This window comes from Schistocerca americana, chromosome 8 (genome assembly GCF_021461395.2).
Source record: "Schistocerca americana isolate TAMUIC-IGC-003095 chromosome 8, iqSchAmer2.1, whole genome shotgun sequence".
Taxonomy (NCBI): domain Eukaryota; kingdom Metazoa; phylum Arthropoda; class Insecta; order Orthoptera; family Acrididae; genus Schistocerca; species Schistocerca americana.
In genome coordinates this window covers 418,517,617-418,531,968 of record NC_060126.1, presented here as the reverse complement: position 1 = coordinate 418,531,968, position 14,352 = coordinate 418,517,617, and the positions used below count along the sequence as shown (strand labels likewise).

At 40.3% G+C, this 14,352-nt stretch overlaps 1 protein-coding gene across 1 annotated transcript in view; it reads left to right on the top strand.

Annotated features, from left to right (window-relative positions):
• Nucleotides 1-14,352, top strand: part of LOC124545360 (activating signal cointegrator 1 complex subunit 3) — a 239,304-nt gene that overhangs the window by 32,015 nt on the left and 192,937 nt on the right. The window contains exons 4-7 of the mRNA XM_047124265.1: nt 3,276-3,581; nt 8,191-8,328; nt 12,503-12,623; nt 13,646-13,823. Coding sequence (XP_046980221.1) covers nt 3,276-3,581; nt 8,191-8,328; nt 12,503-12,623; nt 13,646-13,823 — 743 coding nt within the window. The remainder of the gene's footprint in view (nt 1-3,275; nt 3,582-8,190; nt 8,329-12,502; nt 12,624-13,645; nt 13,824-14,352) is intronic.

Sequence of the window (14,352 nt, the reverse complement as noted above, 5' to 3'; positions counted from 1 at the left end):
CAATGCAGGTTGAATATTTCACTTACACTTATTAAGTGTGCAGATTTCAGAGTTGTCGCAGATTATCTGCGCTGTTAAGAGATTCATGAGAAAAATCACTTGAGGTGGAGAAAAAAAAAAGTATATGGGATCACTCAAAACTTTGTGTCACTAGAAAAGCGACTTAAACCAAATCCTAGTAAAAGAAACATTTGTTTTTTTCCATTTTCACATCGAACAATCCTCGAGGAAGCAGACACCTCCAGTTGAAGTACGATATGGGAACACTGAGGTAGCACAACTTACGTTTGAGTTACCCTAATCAGAGCTCTAACTTCACAGGAACTTTGTTCTGAGACTGAGTTGAAGATCAGTGGTTGAAATAAATACTTCAAAAGTTGACTGGCATGGCTTCGGGAGTCAGAGCATAATTTGTGAAAACTGCAGGTGTGACTGTCATTTTTCTGTTGGCAAGTATGCTAGCATAGTGTGGTGTAAATTGGCACATACCAAGAAACTGGACTGTGCCCAAAATGAAATGCAACAGATTGATACCTGGCTGCTTACAACACCCATGACTGAGAAACTGAGGATGAAGGACAACAGGCTGATTCAATATGAAACTTCCTGGCAGATTAAAACTGTGTGCCCGACCGAGACTCGAACTCGGGACCTTTGCCTTTCGCGGGCAAGTGCTCTACCAACTGAGCTACCGAAGCATGACTCACGCCCGGTACTCACAGCGTTACTTCTGCCAGTACCTCGTCTCCTACCTTCCAAACTTTACAGAAGCTCTCCTGCGAACCTTGCAGAACTAGCACTCCTGGAAGAAAGGATATTGCGGAGACACGGCTTAGCCACAGCCTGGGGGATGTTTCCAGAATGAGATTTTCACTCTGCAGCGGAGTGTGCGCTGATATGAAACTTCCTGGCAGATTAAAACTGTGTGCCCGACCGAGACTCGAACTCGGGACCTTTGCCTTTCGCGGGCAAGTGCTCTACCAACTGAGCTACCGAAGCACGACTCACGCCAGGTACTCACAGCTTTACTTCTGCCAGTACCTCGTCTCCTACCTTCCAAACTTTACAGGAGAGCTTCTGTAAAGTTTGAAAGGTAGGAGACGAGGTACTGGCAGAAGTAAAGCTGTGAGTACCTGGCGTGAGTCGTGCTTCGGTAGCTCAGTTGGTAGAGCACTTGCCCGCGAAAGGCAAAGGTCCCGAGTTCGAGTCTCGGTCGGGCACACAGTTTTAATCTGCCAGGAAGTTTCATATCAGCGCACACTCCGCTGCAGAGTGAAAATCTCATTCTGGAAACATCCCCCAGGCTGTGGCTAAGCCGTGTCTCCGCAATATCCTTTCTTCCAGGAGTGCTAGTTCTGCTAGGTTTGCAGGAGAGCTTCTGTAAAGTTTGGAAGGTAGGAGATGAGGTACTGGCAGAAGTAAAGCTGTGAGTACCGGGCGTGAGTCGTGCTTCGGTAGCTCAGTTGGTAGAGCACTTGCCCGCGAAAGGCAAAGGTTCCAAGTTCGAGTCTCGGTCGGGCACACAGTTTTAATCTGCCAGGAAGTTTCATATCAGCGCACACTCCACTACAGAGTGAAAATCTCATTCTGGAGGCTGATTCAATGTTTCTAGGTTTCAGAAATGCAGTGGACACCATACTGCAGACTGTTAAAAACATTATGTGTTTACAGAATAGGCTCCCAGGTATGTAACTGGCTCAAATACTTCATAAGTAATAGAACCCATTATGTTGTCCTCAGTGGTGAGAGTTCATCTGAGACAGGGGTATCATCAGGAGTGCCCCAGGGAAGTGTGATAGGACCATTGTTATTTTCTGTATACATAAATGATCTGGCAGACAGGATGGGCAGCAATCTGTGGTTATTCACTATTGATGCTGTGGTGTACAGGAAGGTGTCCAAGATAAGTGACTTTAGGTTGATACAAAATGACCTAGATAATATTTCTAGTTTGTGTGATGAATGGCAGCTGGCTCTTAATGTAGAAAAATGTTAATTAATTTGGAGGAGTAGGAAAAACAGACCCATAATGTTCAGATACAGCATTAGTAGTGTTCTACTTCACACAGTCATGTCGTCTAAATATTTGGGCGTAACATTGCAAATTGATATGAAATGGAATGAGCATGTGAGGACTTGTAGGGAAGGCGAATGGTAGACTTTGGTTTATTGGGAGAAATTTAGGAAAGTGTGGTTCATCAGTAAAGGAGACCGCATATAGGACACTAGTGCAACATATTCTTGAGGAGTATGGCTCCAGTGTTTTGTGGCTCCGCACCAGGTTGGATTGAAAGAAGATGTCAAAGCAATTCAAAGGTGAGCTGCTAGATTTCTTACCAGTAAGTTCGATAAGCAGCAAAGTGTTACAGATATGCTTTGGTAGCTCAAGTGGGAATCCCTGGAAGGAAGAAGACATTCATTTAGGACTACTGAGGAAGTTTTGAGAACCGACATTTAAAGCTGACTGCAGAATGCTCCAATTGCCGCCAACATACATTTCACGTAAGGACCACGAAGATAAGATAGCGCGCGTGAGGAGGCAAATAGACAGTTGTTTTTCCCTTGCTCTTCTGTGTGTGGAACAGGAAAGGAAGCATCTAGCTGTGGTACAGGGTACCCTCCGTCACGCACCATAGTGTGACTTGTGGAGTATGTATGTAGATGTAGAAACTTTGTCATTGCATTCACACTAATCAACAAGGGAAATGGCAGCCTACGAGGAGAGGGAAGAGCCAAACTACCCACTTCTGTAAGACACCCACTTCATGGTATACAAATGGCCTTTCCATGAGTTGAGTGCAGCAACAGTATTATTAGAACTTCTACCACCTTTGAGAGATGAGCCACTTCCCAGATAGAGAAAACCCCCACTGAATCCCATGAACAGAAGAGCTCTCGGCTGGATCTGAGGAGAGTTGAACCACTTGGAAATCTCTTACTTGACTTGGGGCTTTTTGTTGCTAGTTACAACAAAACTGTGTACAGCTTGGGTTCCCTAGATCTTGCAAGTATGGTCTCACACAGATTATTACATGCTGTCTTCAATGCCCAGAGGGGAGCTTATATTGGTGGAGCCCAGTGGAGTGGACTTGAACCATTTCTTGGCTAAAATGGTGTAGAGCTTCAACTTCTGGTCGTTTATTAGTGTTTAGTTGCTGCTGCTGCTGCTGATAATAATAATGATGATGATGATGATGATGATGATGATGATGATGAATGATGATGATGTATAAAGAACTTATACATGTTGCATTTTTTTAAATTTTTGATTCCAGTGTGTGAAGAAGATTCGCCAGGAATTGCCGGATGACCTACCAGACTACCTGTCGTATGATGGCAGTGGGACCAGTCGTAAGCGAACCCGCCCCGCTTATGTAGTGCTTCCAAAGTTACCTGAACTGAACATCTACCTCCCAGACACAAGCTCGCTTGCGGATCTCACTCCATCTGTCGGGGCTAAAGCACTTCCTGCTGGTTTCAGCATGGGATATGAAGCTGTCAAGGCTCTGCACAGCAGTGCTGTTAATGGGGCGGATACGAGCCCCCAGACCAATAGAAAGTTTGCTTCAAAAAACGCCAAGGTAAGTACGGCAGCCTAACACTCTGGATTTACTTGCATAATTTAACTCTCTGAGATGTATGGTGTAGCCGTGAATGATACAAAACTCACCTATAGTTTATATGTGGTTCATGACAAAAAATAGGATGAGATAACCTACATATTTTTCCTGACCTACTTGGGTAACAGAGTGGAGTGCACACTCACGTACATTGTCGCAGGGGTTTAATTCCACTAGCCTAGCTAGCATAGCAGGAAAATAAGGGTATTTATCCATCAAAGTGTGGCTAGAATTTTCCCTAATGATAATATCAATTATGGTTGATTTGCAGTAAACATTTGTGACTGCTAGTTTGTTATCTAACTGTGAAACTTGAGTTTCTACTGGTCTATAAAATGTGCAAACAAATTTTGGGAAATCGGTTCCGCGATGTCTTCTACAGCCACTGATATTTCATGAGGTTCACAATTTGTTATTTTCAAGGCACAAAGACAACAAAACACACACACACACACACACACACACACACACACACATCGTAGTCATTGGAAACAGTAGTGGCACAACCAGAGATGACCAACATCAGAAGCTGTTGATAGTGAATTACCTATGCTTGCGATAGCGTTAACTCTGACCTTCAGTTGTTTGACATGGGGGGGGGGTAGAGAGAGAGTAGAACTCTAAGCAGCATTTAAGCAGAAACTTTAATCTCTATTTACATGACAATTTGGTAATTAATTGCAACCATCTCCTTAATAACACTTTACTCATTAATTGATGTACCTGCCAGAATCTCTGTGTTCTTATAGTCCATAGGATGGCCGGTGACAAGGCATTGTTCTGTGAGTAGCAGATTTGCTCGACTGTTGTAAGTGTATATGGCATTTATGCTCAGTACACTGGTCCTCCACAGTCCTGATAGTTTGACCAAGGTATGACTTGTCACAGCTTGAAGGTAAACAGTATGCAAACAAATATAATCCTCCGCAGACCCTAAAAGGCCCCTAATGTTTGACGGTGGTCAAAAAACACTTTTCACATTGTCCACAGAATACAACCAATCCTGTTGGAAATGCTACCTGCAGGACACAAAGTTGGAAGTTGGATTTGAGGAGTGGGTTGAGTTGATTTGGTGGAAGAGACCAAACAGTGAGGTCATTGGTCTCATTGGATTAGGGAAGGATGGGGAAGGAAGTCGGCCATGCCCTTTCAAAGGAACCATCCCAGCATTTGCCTTAAGCGATTTAGGGAAATCAAGGAAAACCTAAATCATTATTTTCATTACTCACCCATTCCGTGGTTGGCCAGTAGTGCAATGCATATCTTATCTGTCTTTCGCTATAACCAATTTGGCGAAAGGTGACTTCAAGGAAGCTAATTCAGCTGACTAACTTCCAGTATCTGAGATGGCATTGGCAGTATGAACCAAGGTACACAATACCCTTCACATTCAGCCTGGTAGTGACAAATATCAGCCATTGGATACAAATCAATGAGAGTTGGTTCCCCAATGTACTGTCAACCTTTCTCCTGACCAATACATCAAGAAAAGGAAGGCAGCCATCCTTTCCAGCCTTCATTGTAAGGGAATGTTTGGTGATTTGAATTCAGATGTTTTAAAAAGAGTTTAATTTCTCACTTCCATGAGCCTAAACAACAGAAGTAGCATCTACATATCTGAAAAGGGGGGGTGGGGTGGGGAGCCCACACGCAGGTTTAATGCATCTGACTCCAAGGCATGTGCTTCAAAATCTTCCATAAACAAATTGGAAATAATTGGTGACGAAGGGCTCCCACTCACATACCCCTCTGTCTGTTTATAGAACTGGTCATTAAATAAAAAGGAAGTGGAAGTCAACACATGTGAAAATATGTTTGTTAATTTAACACCAGATCTAACCTCAGTTAACCATAGAAAACCAGAAGAGTAATGTGAGTGAAGAGAGAGACCACATCAGAACTCAACTAAAATAACAGAATCATTGAAATGCAGTCCTTGTAATCAATGTCCTCTCAGATGCTATTATATTACTCCTGGACAAACGTACCTCAGCCACCACACAGTGTGCTTCTCTCCTAACCTCCTCAGCATCATAAGGAGGTAGCTTAAAAACAGCCTGTTCGACACAACTTTAAAAAAACTGGCAAATGCTTGGGTGTCATTGCAAAGCCCAAACCTTCCCCTACCACAGATAAACCTTTGTCATCCAAGATTACTTCTGTATCCCTACGAAATAGATCACAGAATGTCAAGATGTTGTAGTACACTCTGGTCCACAGAAAAATTGAAACTTTGCTGATTTCCTGGCAGTTACAGAGCAAAATTCCCAGCCAGACTGTGAGGAAAGAGCACCATCCAGCCACTCCCAACAAAATGCTGAACTTTTCAGAGCTATCATTAAGTAAGCCAAAATAATTCCTGGGTCACAGAATCCAACTGGTGGCATTTATAATATATTCTTTAATGGACAATAGGTAAAAGAGTGCATGTAATTAATGACAGGAGAATTAATATGATGTACAATTTTGGCCAATGTTGGAACAACACAATGCTCTGACAACTAGGAGGAATGCTGCCAGGTCACACCATCTTTATTGAAATGTCAAGATAAGTAAGTAGTTCATTTTTCTCTATCTCAGTGGTGAGCTTTATATGTGGCTGCAAGATATTAATGTTAGTGAACTCGTGGATTTCATCTTCATTGCCTTTTAAATAAAACAAAAATATCGACCATTTATCAACAGCATACAAACTTTTTTTTTTTTTAAATTTCAGGATAGAAACTGCAGAATTTATTTTCGATGATCTTCTTGGAGACCGTTACTCTAAAGTAATAAAGTGTCTTGAAATTGCATTTCTAATTGAGTGTTCTATTAGTTTTTGTGCGTGCACATGTGTTCTTGTATGTTTGTTTTGTCTAATTCGGAAGAAGGCCTTTGGTCGAAAGCTTACTAGTTGGTCAGTCTTTTTGGTGTGCATATCTGCAACTCAACATGGTTATATGGTGAGTAGCAGTCTATCCCTTTCATAATATTGTAATTATTCCATCCTGGATTTTCCATCGTTTGTTTTGTTTTATAAACCAGTTTTCAGCTGTTATACCATCGTCGAGCTTGAAAATAACCAACTTAGATACCCTGTAGAGACACTATTTTAAAATCTTTGGACCCACAAAAATTTCAAAGCCACAAATGTCTTCTTATCTGATGATGGCATAACAGCTGGAAACCAGTTTGCAAAGCAATTAAATACTGTAGAATACTACACCAGTGTTGTGTGTTTTTTGTTCATAATTAATTTGAAACATTGCAGAAAGTGGTGCTGAAAATAAGGTTGCCTTTAGCATTACCTTTTTGATAATACATTGTAACTAAGGAGGTGGGTCTGACATTTCAAAAGGACAAAGTGATTGATAAAAATTTGTTTGGTAATATATTTAGTTGAACTAAAGTGGTCTTGCAGTAGTGTTCTTCCTTCCCGCGCACGGGGTCCCAGGTTCGATTCCCGGCGGGGTCAGGGATTTTCTCTGCCTCGAGATGACTGGGTGTTGTTGTGTTGTCTTCATCATCATCATCATCATCATCGTTCATCCCCATTAAGGTCGGAGGAAGGCAATGGCAAACCACCTCCGCTAGGACCTTGCCTGGTACAGCGGTGCGGTTCTCCCGCATCGTCCCCTACGCTCCTCAGAGTACAGGACATCATCATCATCATCATCATCATCAAGAGTTATTTATGAAAACATAATCTGTATTAACATTACTGCATTGGATTTGATGTGTTTCCTTTCCTTCTTTTCTTTCTTAATCCCCTCTCAAAACAAATATTTATCCAATTATGCATAATATTCATTTACAACAGAAATAACCTCCTTTACCCAACAAGAATTCCTATCCTTGAAGCTGATTTGCAGGTATAAAGAGCAGCAAAAATCTTTCCATGAGGTTGTGCACCAACATGCGTTGTTTGGATGCACTTGTTTCCAAGCTATTCTTGACTGCATCTACTTCAACACACTATGCCAACTGTCTAATGATGTTTTGAAATAAGAGCCAGTCATTATTTTGCAATTTTCCAGATAGTCAATCAAGAGTATAGCATCTCCTCCCCCCCTCCCCCCCCCCTCCCCACACACACACACACACACACACACACACACACACACACACACACACAGAGAGAGAGAGAGAGAGAGAGAGAGAGAGAGAGAGAGACTGTGAACTGTCTGTGTGGATGCTAATTTTGTATCCATGACACAAAACTAAATTCACACACTTAGTATTTTTGATCTGAAGTCAACAAACATGCCACTCATTCCATACAAGCTTCTTCAATCCTCAGTCAGTCCTCGAATTTTTTCTGTCTCTCATCACTTCTTTCACCTCTGGCAATGATCTGTCAGTATGATCAAGTCAGGCTAACCATGGTTTGTAGTCCACATTAAACAGTAGGTCCCTCTCTAACTGACCAGTTGTCAGATCTCGTCTGCTTTGTGCTTTTAGCTTTTATAATTCTTGTTTACTGATAGTGTCATTGCTGTAGTTACTAACACAAGGAGCTAACTTAAATATTATTATTTTAGCTTTTCTATGGGACTGAGCTGTATATTTACTGCTATTAATTTTTCAGTACGGTGTGTCGTGGTTGGAAGAGCAGATAAAGAAGTATGAAGGCAAGGTTGTCTCAGCCTTTTCGACACAGGAACTGTGTGACACAATTTTAATGATGCTGAAGTCTACACGTAGCAACGAGGAGCTTCAGAATGAGGTATAGTGCTTTTTCAGCTAAACATTTCATTGATCATCCTATACTTTCATAGCATTATAGTTTTATAAATAGCTTACACAAGTTGTAGATTTTTTATTGTAAAAAGAAAAAATAGTTCTTGCAGTTGATAAAGAGCTGTGGCTCCATCCAGGGTCATGTATTGTGCCTAGTGAGTAACATTAAATTGTAAACAAATGACATTAGCACTTCATTGGTGTGTATACCTGACCAGGATTCAAATGATGTCTTCTGTGGGCAGCATGCTACAAATTACATCTTACAAACACAACTCCAGTTTTAACTTTCACACACTATACCACAACACACTGTACACATTGCATAGAGTAGGACATGTATGAAGTGACATGTGACGCATATGTCTCACGGAGTATAAATTTTTGGAGGCATGGTTTGTTTAAAAACATGTTTATGTTTCTTCTAGGTATAGAAGTTGTCGGATGGAGATTGCAAAATATTTGTACACTTGCACAGCTACGATTAGCCATAGCATTTTGCGTAGTTTTCTTTCCCTTCTGTATGACGTTTCAATACTATCTTTATTTCTTTGGCACACCATTAGTTCTATACTACTCAGTTTTCATTGGAAAACATTTGTTGAAGATTGAAAGGAATGTATGTTTGAACAAGTGAATCAACTATTGTATCTTACTTAAAAAGAAGGTTATTTAGCATCTCCTAGACTGTAGTTGCCATTGGTTTTGACAAATTGGAGGTTCTGGTTTATCTCGTGTATCAGGAATTTGGACCATTCACAATTTTACAGTGTGCCTTATAGCCTGCAGGTGATTGGCTTTTTCACATCCCCAAACAGTATTAGCATCAGATTCCATACTGTGTGTGTGTGTGTGTGTGTGTGTGTGTGTGTGTGTGTGTGTGTGTGTGTGTTTTGTTTGAAGAAATTTGGTAAATATAGTGCGCTACTGCAGAAGCTGAACTATCAATTCTTCGAGTACCCACATAGCATAAACTCACCTTTCAGTGTCGCAGATGCCAGTTCAGAAGTGTCGCCTGAGAGGTCTCCCATTTGTGCTGTTGTGATACTTTGATACAACCATTTCCATCACTGTTACTTATTAATGTTGTTGTTTTGTACCCTCAAAACTTTTTTTAATTGCACTTCCATGCCGTACTTACCACTCAACATCTGTTGCATGTTCTTTCAGTCAATATAATTACCGTATTTACTCATAAGCCGCACCTGAAAAATGAGGCTCGAAATCAAGGGCAACAAATTTTCCCGAATCCAAGCCGCACCTGAAATTTGAGACTCGAAATTCAAGGGGAGAGAAAACTTTTAAGCCGCACCTCCAAATCAACAAAGTTGGTCCATTGTAATACGAGACACAATTTAGGTCGGATGAATGACGATACAGCTACTGTAGTTTGGTTCGAGTCGTAAGCTTAGCAGTTAAGCTTTACCAGGTAGCCACTGCTATGCTTCAGGCGCTCTGTCCATATTGATACGGGTACCCTTCCTTTTTCATGTGCTTTGTCTGGTTTGAATTGATTGCTTGTTTTTCTTTCATCTGATAAGTGCCATTCTCTTTGTTATAGGTGTTTATGTCACTCTAAGCTGAAAATGCATTACTATACTGTGTCATGCATTGTTTGACACATTCTGATAATGAGTGTTTACGACCTGTCGTCGCTCACGGCATGGCTAGCGTTTGTGTGCGCTACCGCCGCTTACAATAAAAAGAGGTATTGTCTCATTGGCAAAACAATGGAAAGAGACTGCCTATTGTTGTTACTTCCACTGCTGCTTTTTTTTATAAAGGTCAACAAGAACCAAATAATAGACTGCGTATGATAGAAGATGTTCTGAACGAGAGTTTAGAAAAAAATTTTCTCAGTTTGAAAATCTTTGGAGACGCCTCTTTAGTACGTTACATTCTACACAGAAATTAGAGTCATCTTAGATTTAAAAATCTAGTCAATTGCCGTGCTTCATTTTTCACTGTATCACTATTTGGCATAAGAATAATACGAATATAAACATGACATGATATGTATATTCTTCCTCGTTTGCTGTTGTCTCACTCTAGTTTCGTAGTTTATGAGGCAGACAGGATTTAAATGAGATAGCAGCAAACACGAAAGAGTACAAGGCCAAATGTTTATATTCGTATTATTCTTATGGTGAAGAGATTACTGCATGTGATTCGCAATTCATAAAAGTTCCCATTAGCAACCATCTCTTCTCACAGGTAGGAAAAAATTCAGAACGTCGAGTTGGCCATATTGACAAACATCCCAAACTGTCTTGCCAGTCGAATTTTCATAGTACATTGAAATGCTGCTACATTCGAAGATGAACAATACAGAATTTGTATTTACTTCGTTGGATAATGTATGAAAATGCAGCGGACGAAACTTGGGGCAGAGAGAAAAGCGCGACTTCCACCTTTTTTTAAAATTTATTTACTGACGCAGAGGTTTTGGCGCTAGTATTTATCTTTGTGCCTGCAAAGCATGCGTGTGTAGCACTACATATATTCGATGGCAGAAGTTAGTTGTGGCAGTACCTACCAACATTTTTCAGAACTTCCGCTTACTTTGCACTCGATTCTAAGCTGCAGTCGGTTTTTTGGATTACAAAAACCGGAGAAAAAGTGCAGCTTAGATTCGATTAAATACGGTATGTCTTATTAGCTGACCAGGAGGCCCTTCATTAAACTCATGATATTGTCAGTTTTCTGTTATTTCAGTCTGTTTGATAAAAATGTGTTAGGTTAATGCATGTACCTTTTGGCGGGCTAAATGCTTGATATTTTCAGGAGGTCAAGTAAATAAATAAATTGATGACTGATAATGCCTCTCACCCACTCACCCATTGGACTTTGCTTTTGGGTGGGGTGTTCTTGTATGTCCACTTCAGTAACCATTCATTACATGTACATCTTCCACTATGAAGAGGTTGACACACTTGGAAACCTTTTGTAAGTCACAGTGTGTGCTCCACACTGCACTAAAAGCCAAATTTGGAAGACTGGCAGTTTCACTAGCTTTGATCACTTAAGATTTCCAGAAGGCTTTTGACACCATTTCTCACAAGTGTCTTCTAATCAAACTGTGTGCCTATCAAAAACCGCCTGAGTTGTGTGACTGGATTCGTGATTTTCTGTCAGAAAGGTCAGAGCTCGTCATAATAGACGGATAGTGATCAAGTAAAACAGAAGTAATATATGGCATTCCCCAAGGAAGTGTTATGGGTCCTCTATTGTTCCTGATCTATATTAACGACATAGAAGACAATCTGAATAGCCGTGTTAGATTGTTTGCAGATGATGCTGTCATTTACCATCTTGTAAAGTCATCAGATGACCAAAACAAATTACAAATTGATTTAGATAAGATATCTGTATGGTGCAAAAAGTGGCAATTGACCCTAAATAAAGAAAAGTGTGAAGTTACTCACTTGAGTACTAAAAGAAATTTGCTAAATTTCGATTACACGATAAGTCACACAAATCTGAAGGCTGTAAATTCAACTAAATACTTAGGGATTACAATGACAAATAACCTAAACCAGAATGATTACCTAGATAATGTTGTGGGTAGAGCAAACCAAAGATCGCGATTCATTGGCAGAACACTTAGAAGACTGTGCAATAGGTCTACTAAAGAGACTGCTTACTCCACACATGTCCGCCCTATTCTGGAGTATTGCTGTGCAAAGTACAAAGAAGGGCAGCTCGTTTCGTATTATCGCAAAATAGGGATAGTGCCACAGACATGATACGTGAATTGGAGTGTCAATCATTAAAACAAAGGCGTTTTTCATTGTGACAGCTTGAAGGAGATTTAATAACCCTCTGCCAGGCACTTTATTGTGAATAGCAAAGTTATCACTTAGAAGCCCTATACTTGTGTGCTCTATGAGACATGGCTAATTGGGATTGTAAATGGGTACTCCTACTCCCACACCACTCCAACTACTTAAGCAGTGTCATTCACACACACAGAGTCTTGATTTATTTCTCAGAAATGTAATAATTCTCTCTCTCTCTCTCTCTCTCTCTCTCTCTCTCTCCCTCCCTCCCCCCCCTCTCTCTCTCTCTCTCTCTCTCTCTCTCTCTCTCTCTCTCTCTCTCTCTCTTCCCCCCCCCCCCCTCCCTACAAAGAACTAATAAATTTGTAATTTGTTTCGTAGCTTTTTGACCTACTGGGCTTCGACAGCTTTGAGCTGATAGAAGCACTGCTCCAGCACAGGACCAATATTTTGAATGGTGACTTACTGGCCGAAGAGAAAAAACAGACTGCACCTCCAGCTGGTAAGGACTTGCACATGTCTTACCCTGATGAGTATATACTGCAGCCTCAACGTTTAGGTAACACTTTGTGTCAGCTCATATTCTTACCGTGTTATGTGTAATTTTCATACAGAAAAGTTTTGTGTACAATGGAAAGCAAACAAGAAAATTTAAAGCATAAAAACAGTCTACATTAATTCCAAATTTCCTGCAGCTAACTTTTATGAGGGCCATACTGCAAGTTCTGGCTTAAAATTTAATCCAGAACATTGGCGCAAAGATTTGTGATCAGGAACTTTACGTGTTCACCCCTCCTGTCCTCTCTGCTCTAAAGGTAAAGTGAAAACTATGGCATCCCCAGATGGTCACCCATCCAAGTACCGGCCAGACCTGGCAGTGCTCAATTTCTGTGATCTGACAGGAATCAGTGTATCCACCCTCAACTGTTTATGAGCTCTTTTTTATGCAATAACAGTCTCACTTAAAGATTCTTTCCATATACAACTTTGAAAAGCTAACCTTTAACGCAATGCAAAATATGTACATGCTGTTTTAAGGCGCTTTGGGAGTATAAATTATAGTAACAACTGTAGTTTTAGATCATTATATACCTTAGTAACCTTGCTGTGTATTGATATGTATAGTGTGGTAGTAAGTTCTTTTTTTATTTTTTATTTTATTTGTTTATTTTTTTAATTATCTACAACAGTTATTTATTATCACAAAGAAAGTCATTCTTTCCTTTTCATCACATTTGGGAGGTTACTTTTCTGTAGGTCTCCCCATTTCCCATACCTCACCAATCCTTTTCCGCATCCCTCTTCGTTTCCCTTCAACCCTTCTGCCAAAAGGAGCCACTGGCTCCAAAAACTTGCACATTTCCATAACTTTTATATGTTTTTGCTAGTGCTGCTACTTGGTGAGTAGATTTTTTATCTATCCAGTTATTTAGTACCACAGTTTTTTTATATTGTTTGAAAGCTTTGTTGTTGTTCATATAAAATGTTTCATATATTGCATTAAGTTTACTTAAATCTTTGCAGCATCTATATCAGAGGTAAGGAGGCCAGCATATGGCTGCAACGTAACAGTACAGACAGAAAAAGAAATACAGTTGCTGAAACAGGTCCGCAAAGATGAAAAACGTTTACATAAGCACAGGGGAGCTGATGATGACGATAGTGATAGTGAATTTGATCCTGTCGATCTGAGAGCAAAAAGGTAACTATTCTCTAGTTGTAATCTAGTCTGTAATCACTGTTACACTCTTAGATACATAAAAAAGGAAGATCCAAAATGGGAACTGAATCATTCTTGGTGTCGATGGCAATGACAATGATGTCAACTGTTCTGATCCATTTCTTTACCCTAGTCTTTTCACCTATGCTTAACTGTAATCAAGACTTAATCGCCATGTACTGCTCTAACCCTCCCCCATCTCTAACCCTCCCCCATCTCACACACACATACACACACACACACACACACACACACACACACATACACACACACACACACACACCAGCCAGCTTCATTAAAATATACTCGTAATATAGCTGACATGTAAAATAACAGAGTCTCTTCAAATAAAGTGACTTATTCTATGCTGTTGTCTTATGGAATTGTCTTCTGGGACAGAGACCTAACGTAAATAAACGGTAAGAATATTGTGTAAAGTAGGAAATCTTACATAATGCAGAAACCTTTTTAAGGATATTGAAAGCTATAAACACTTTACAATATGTTTACT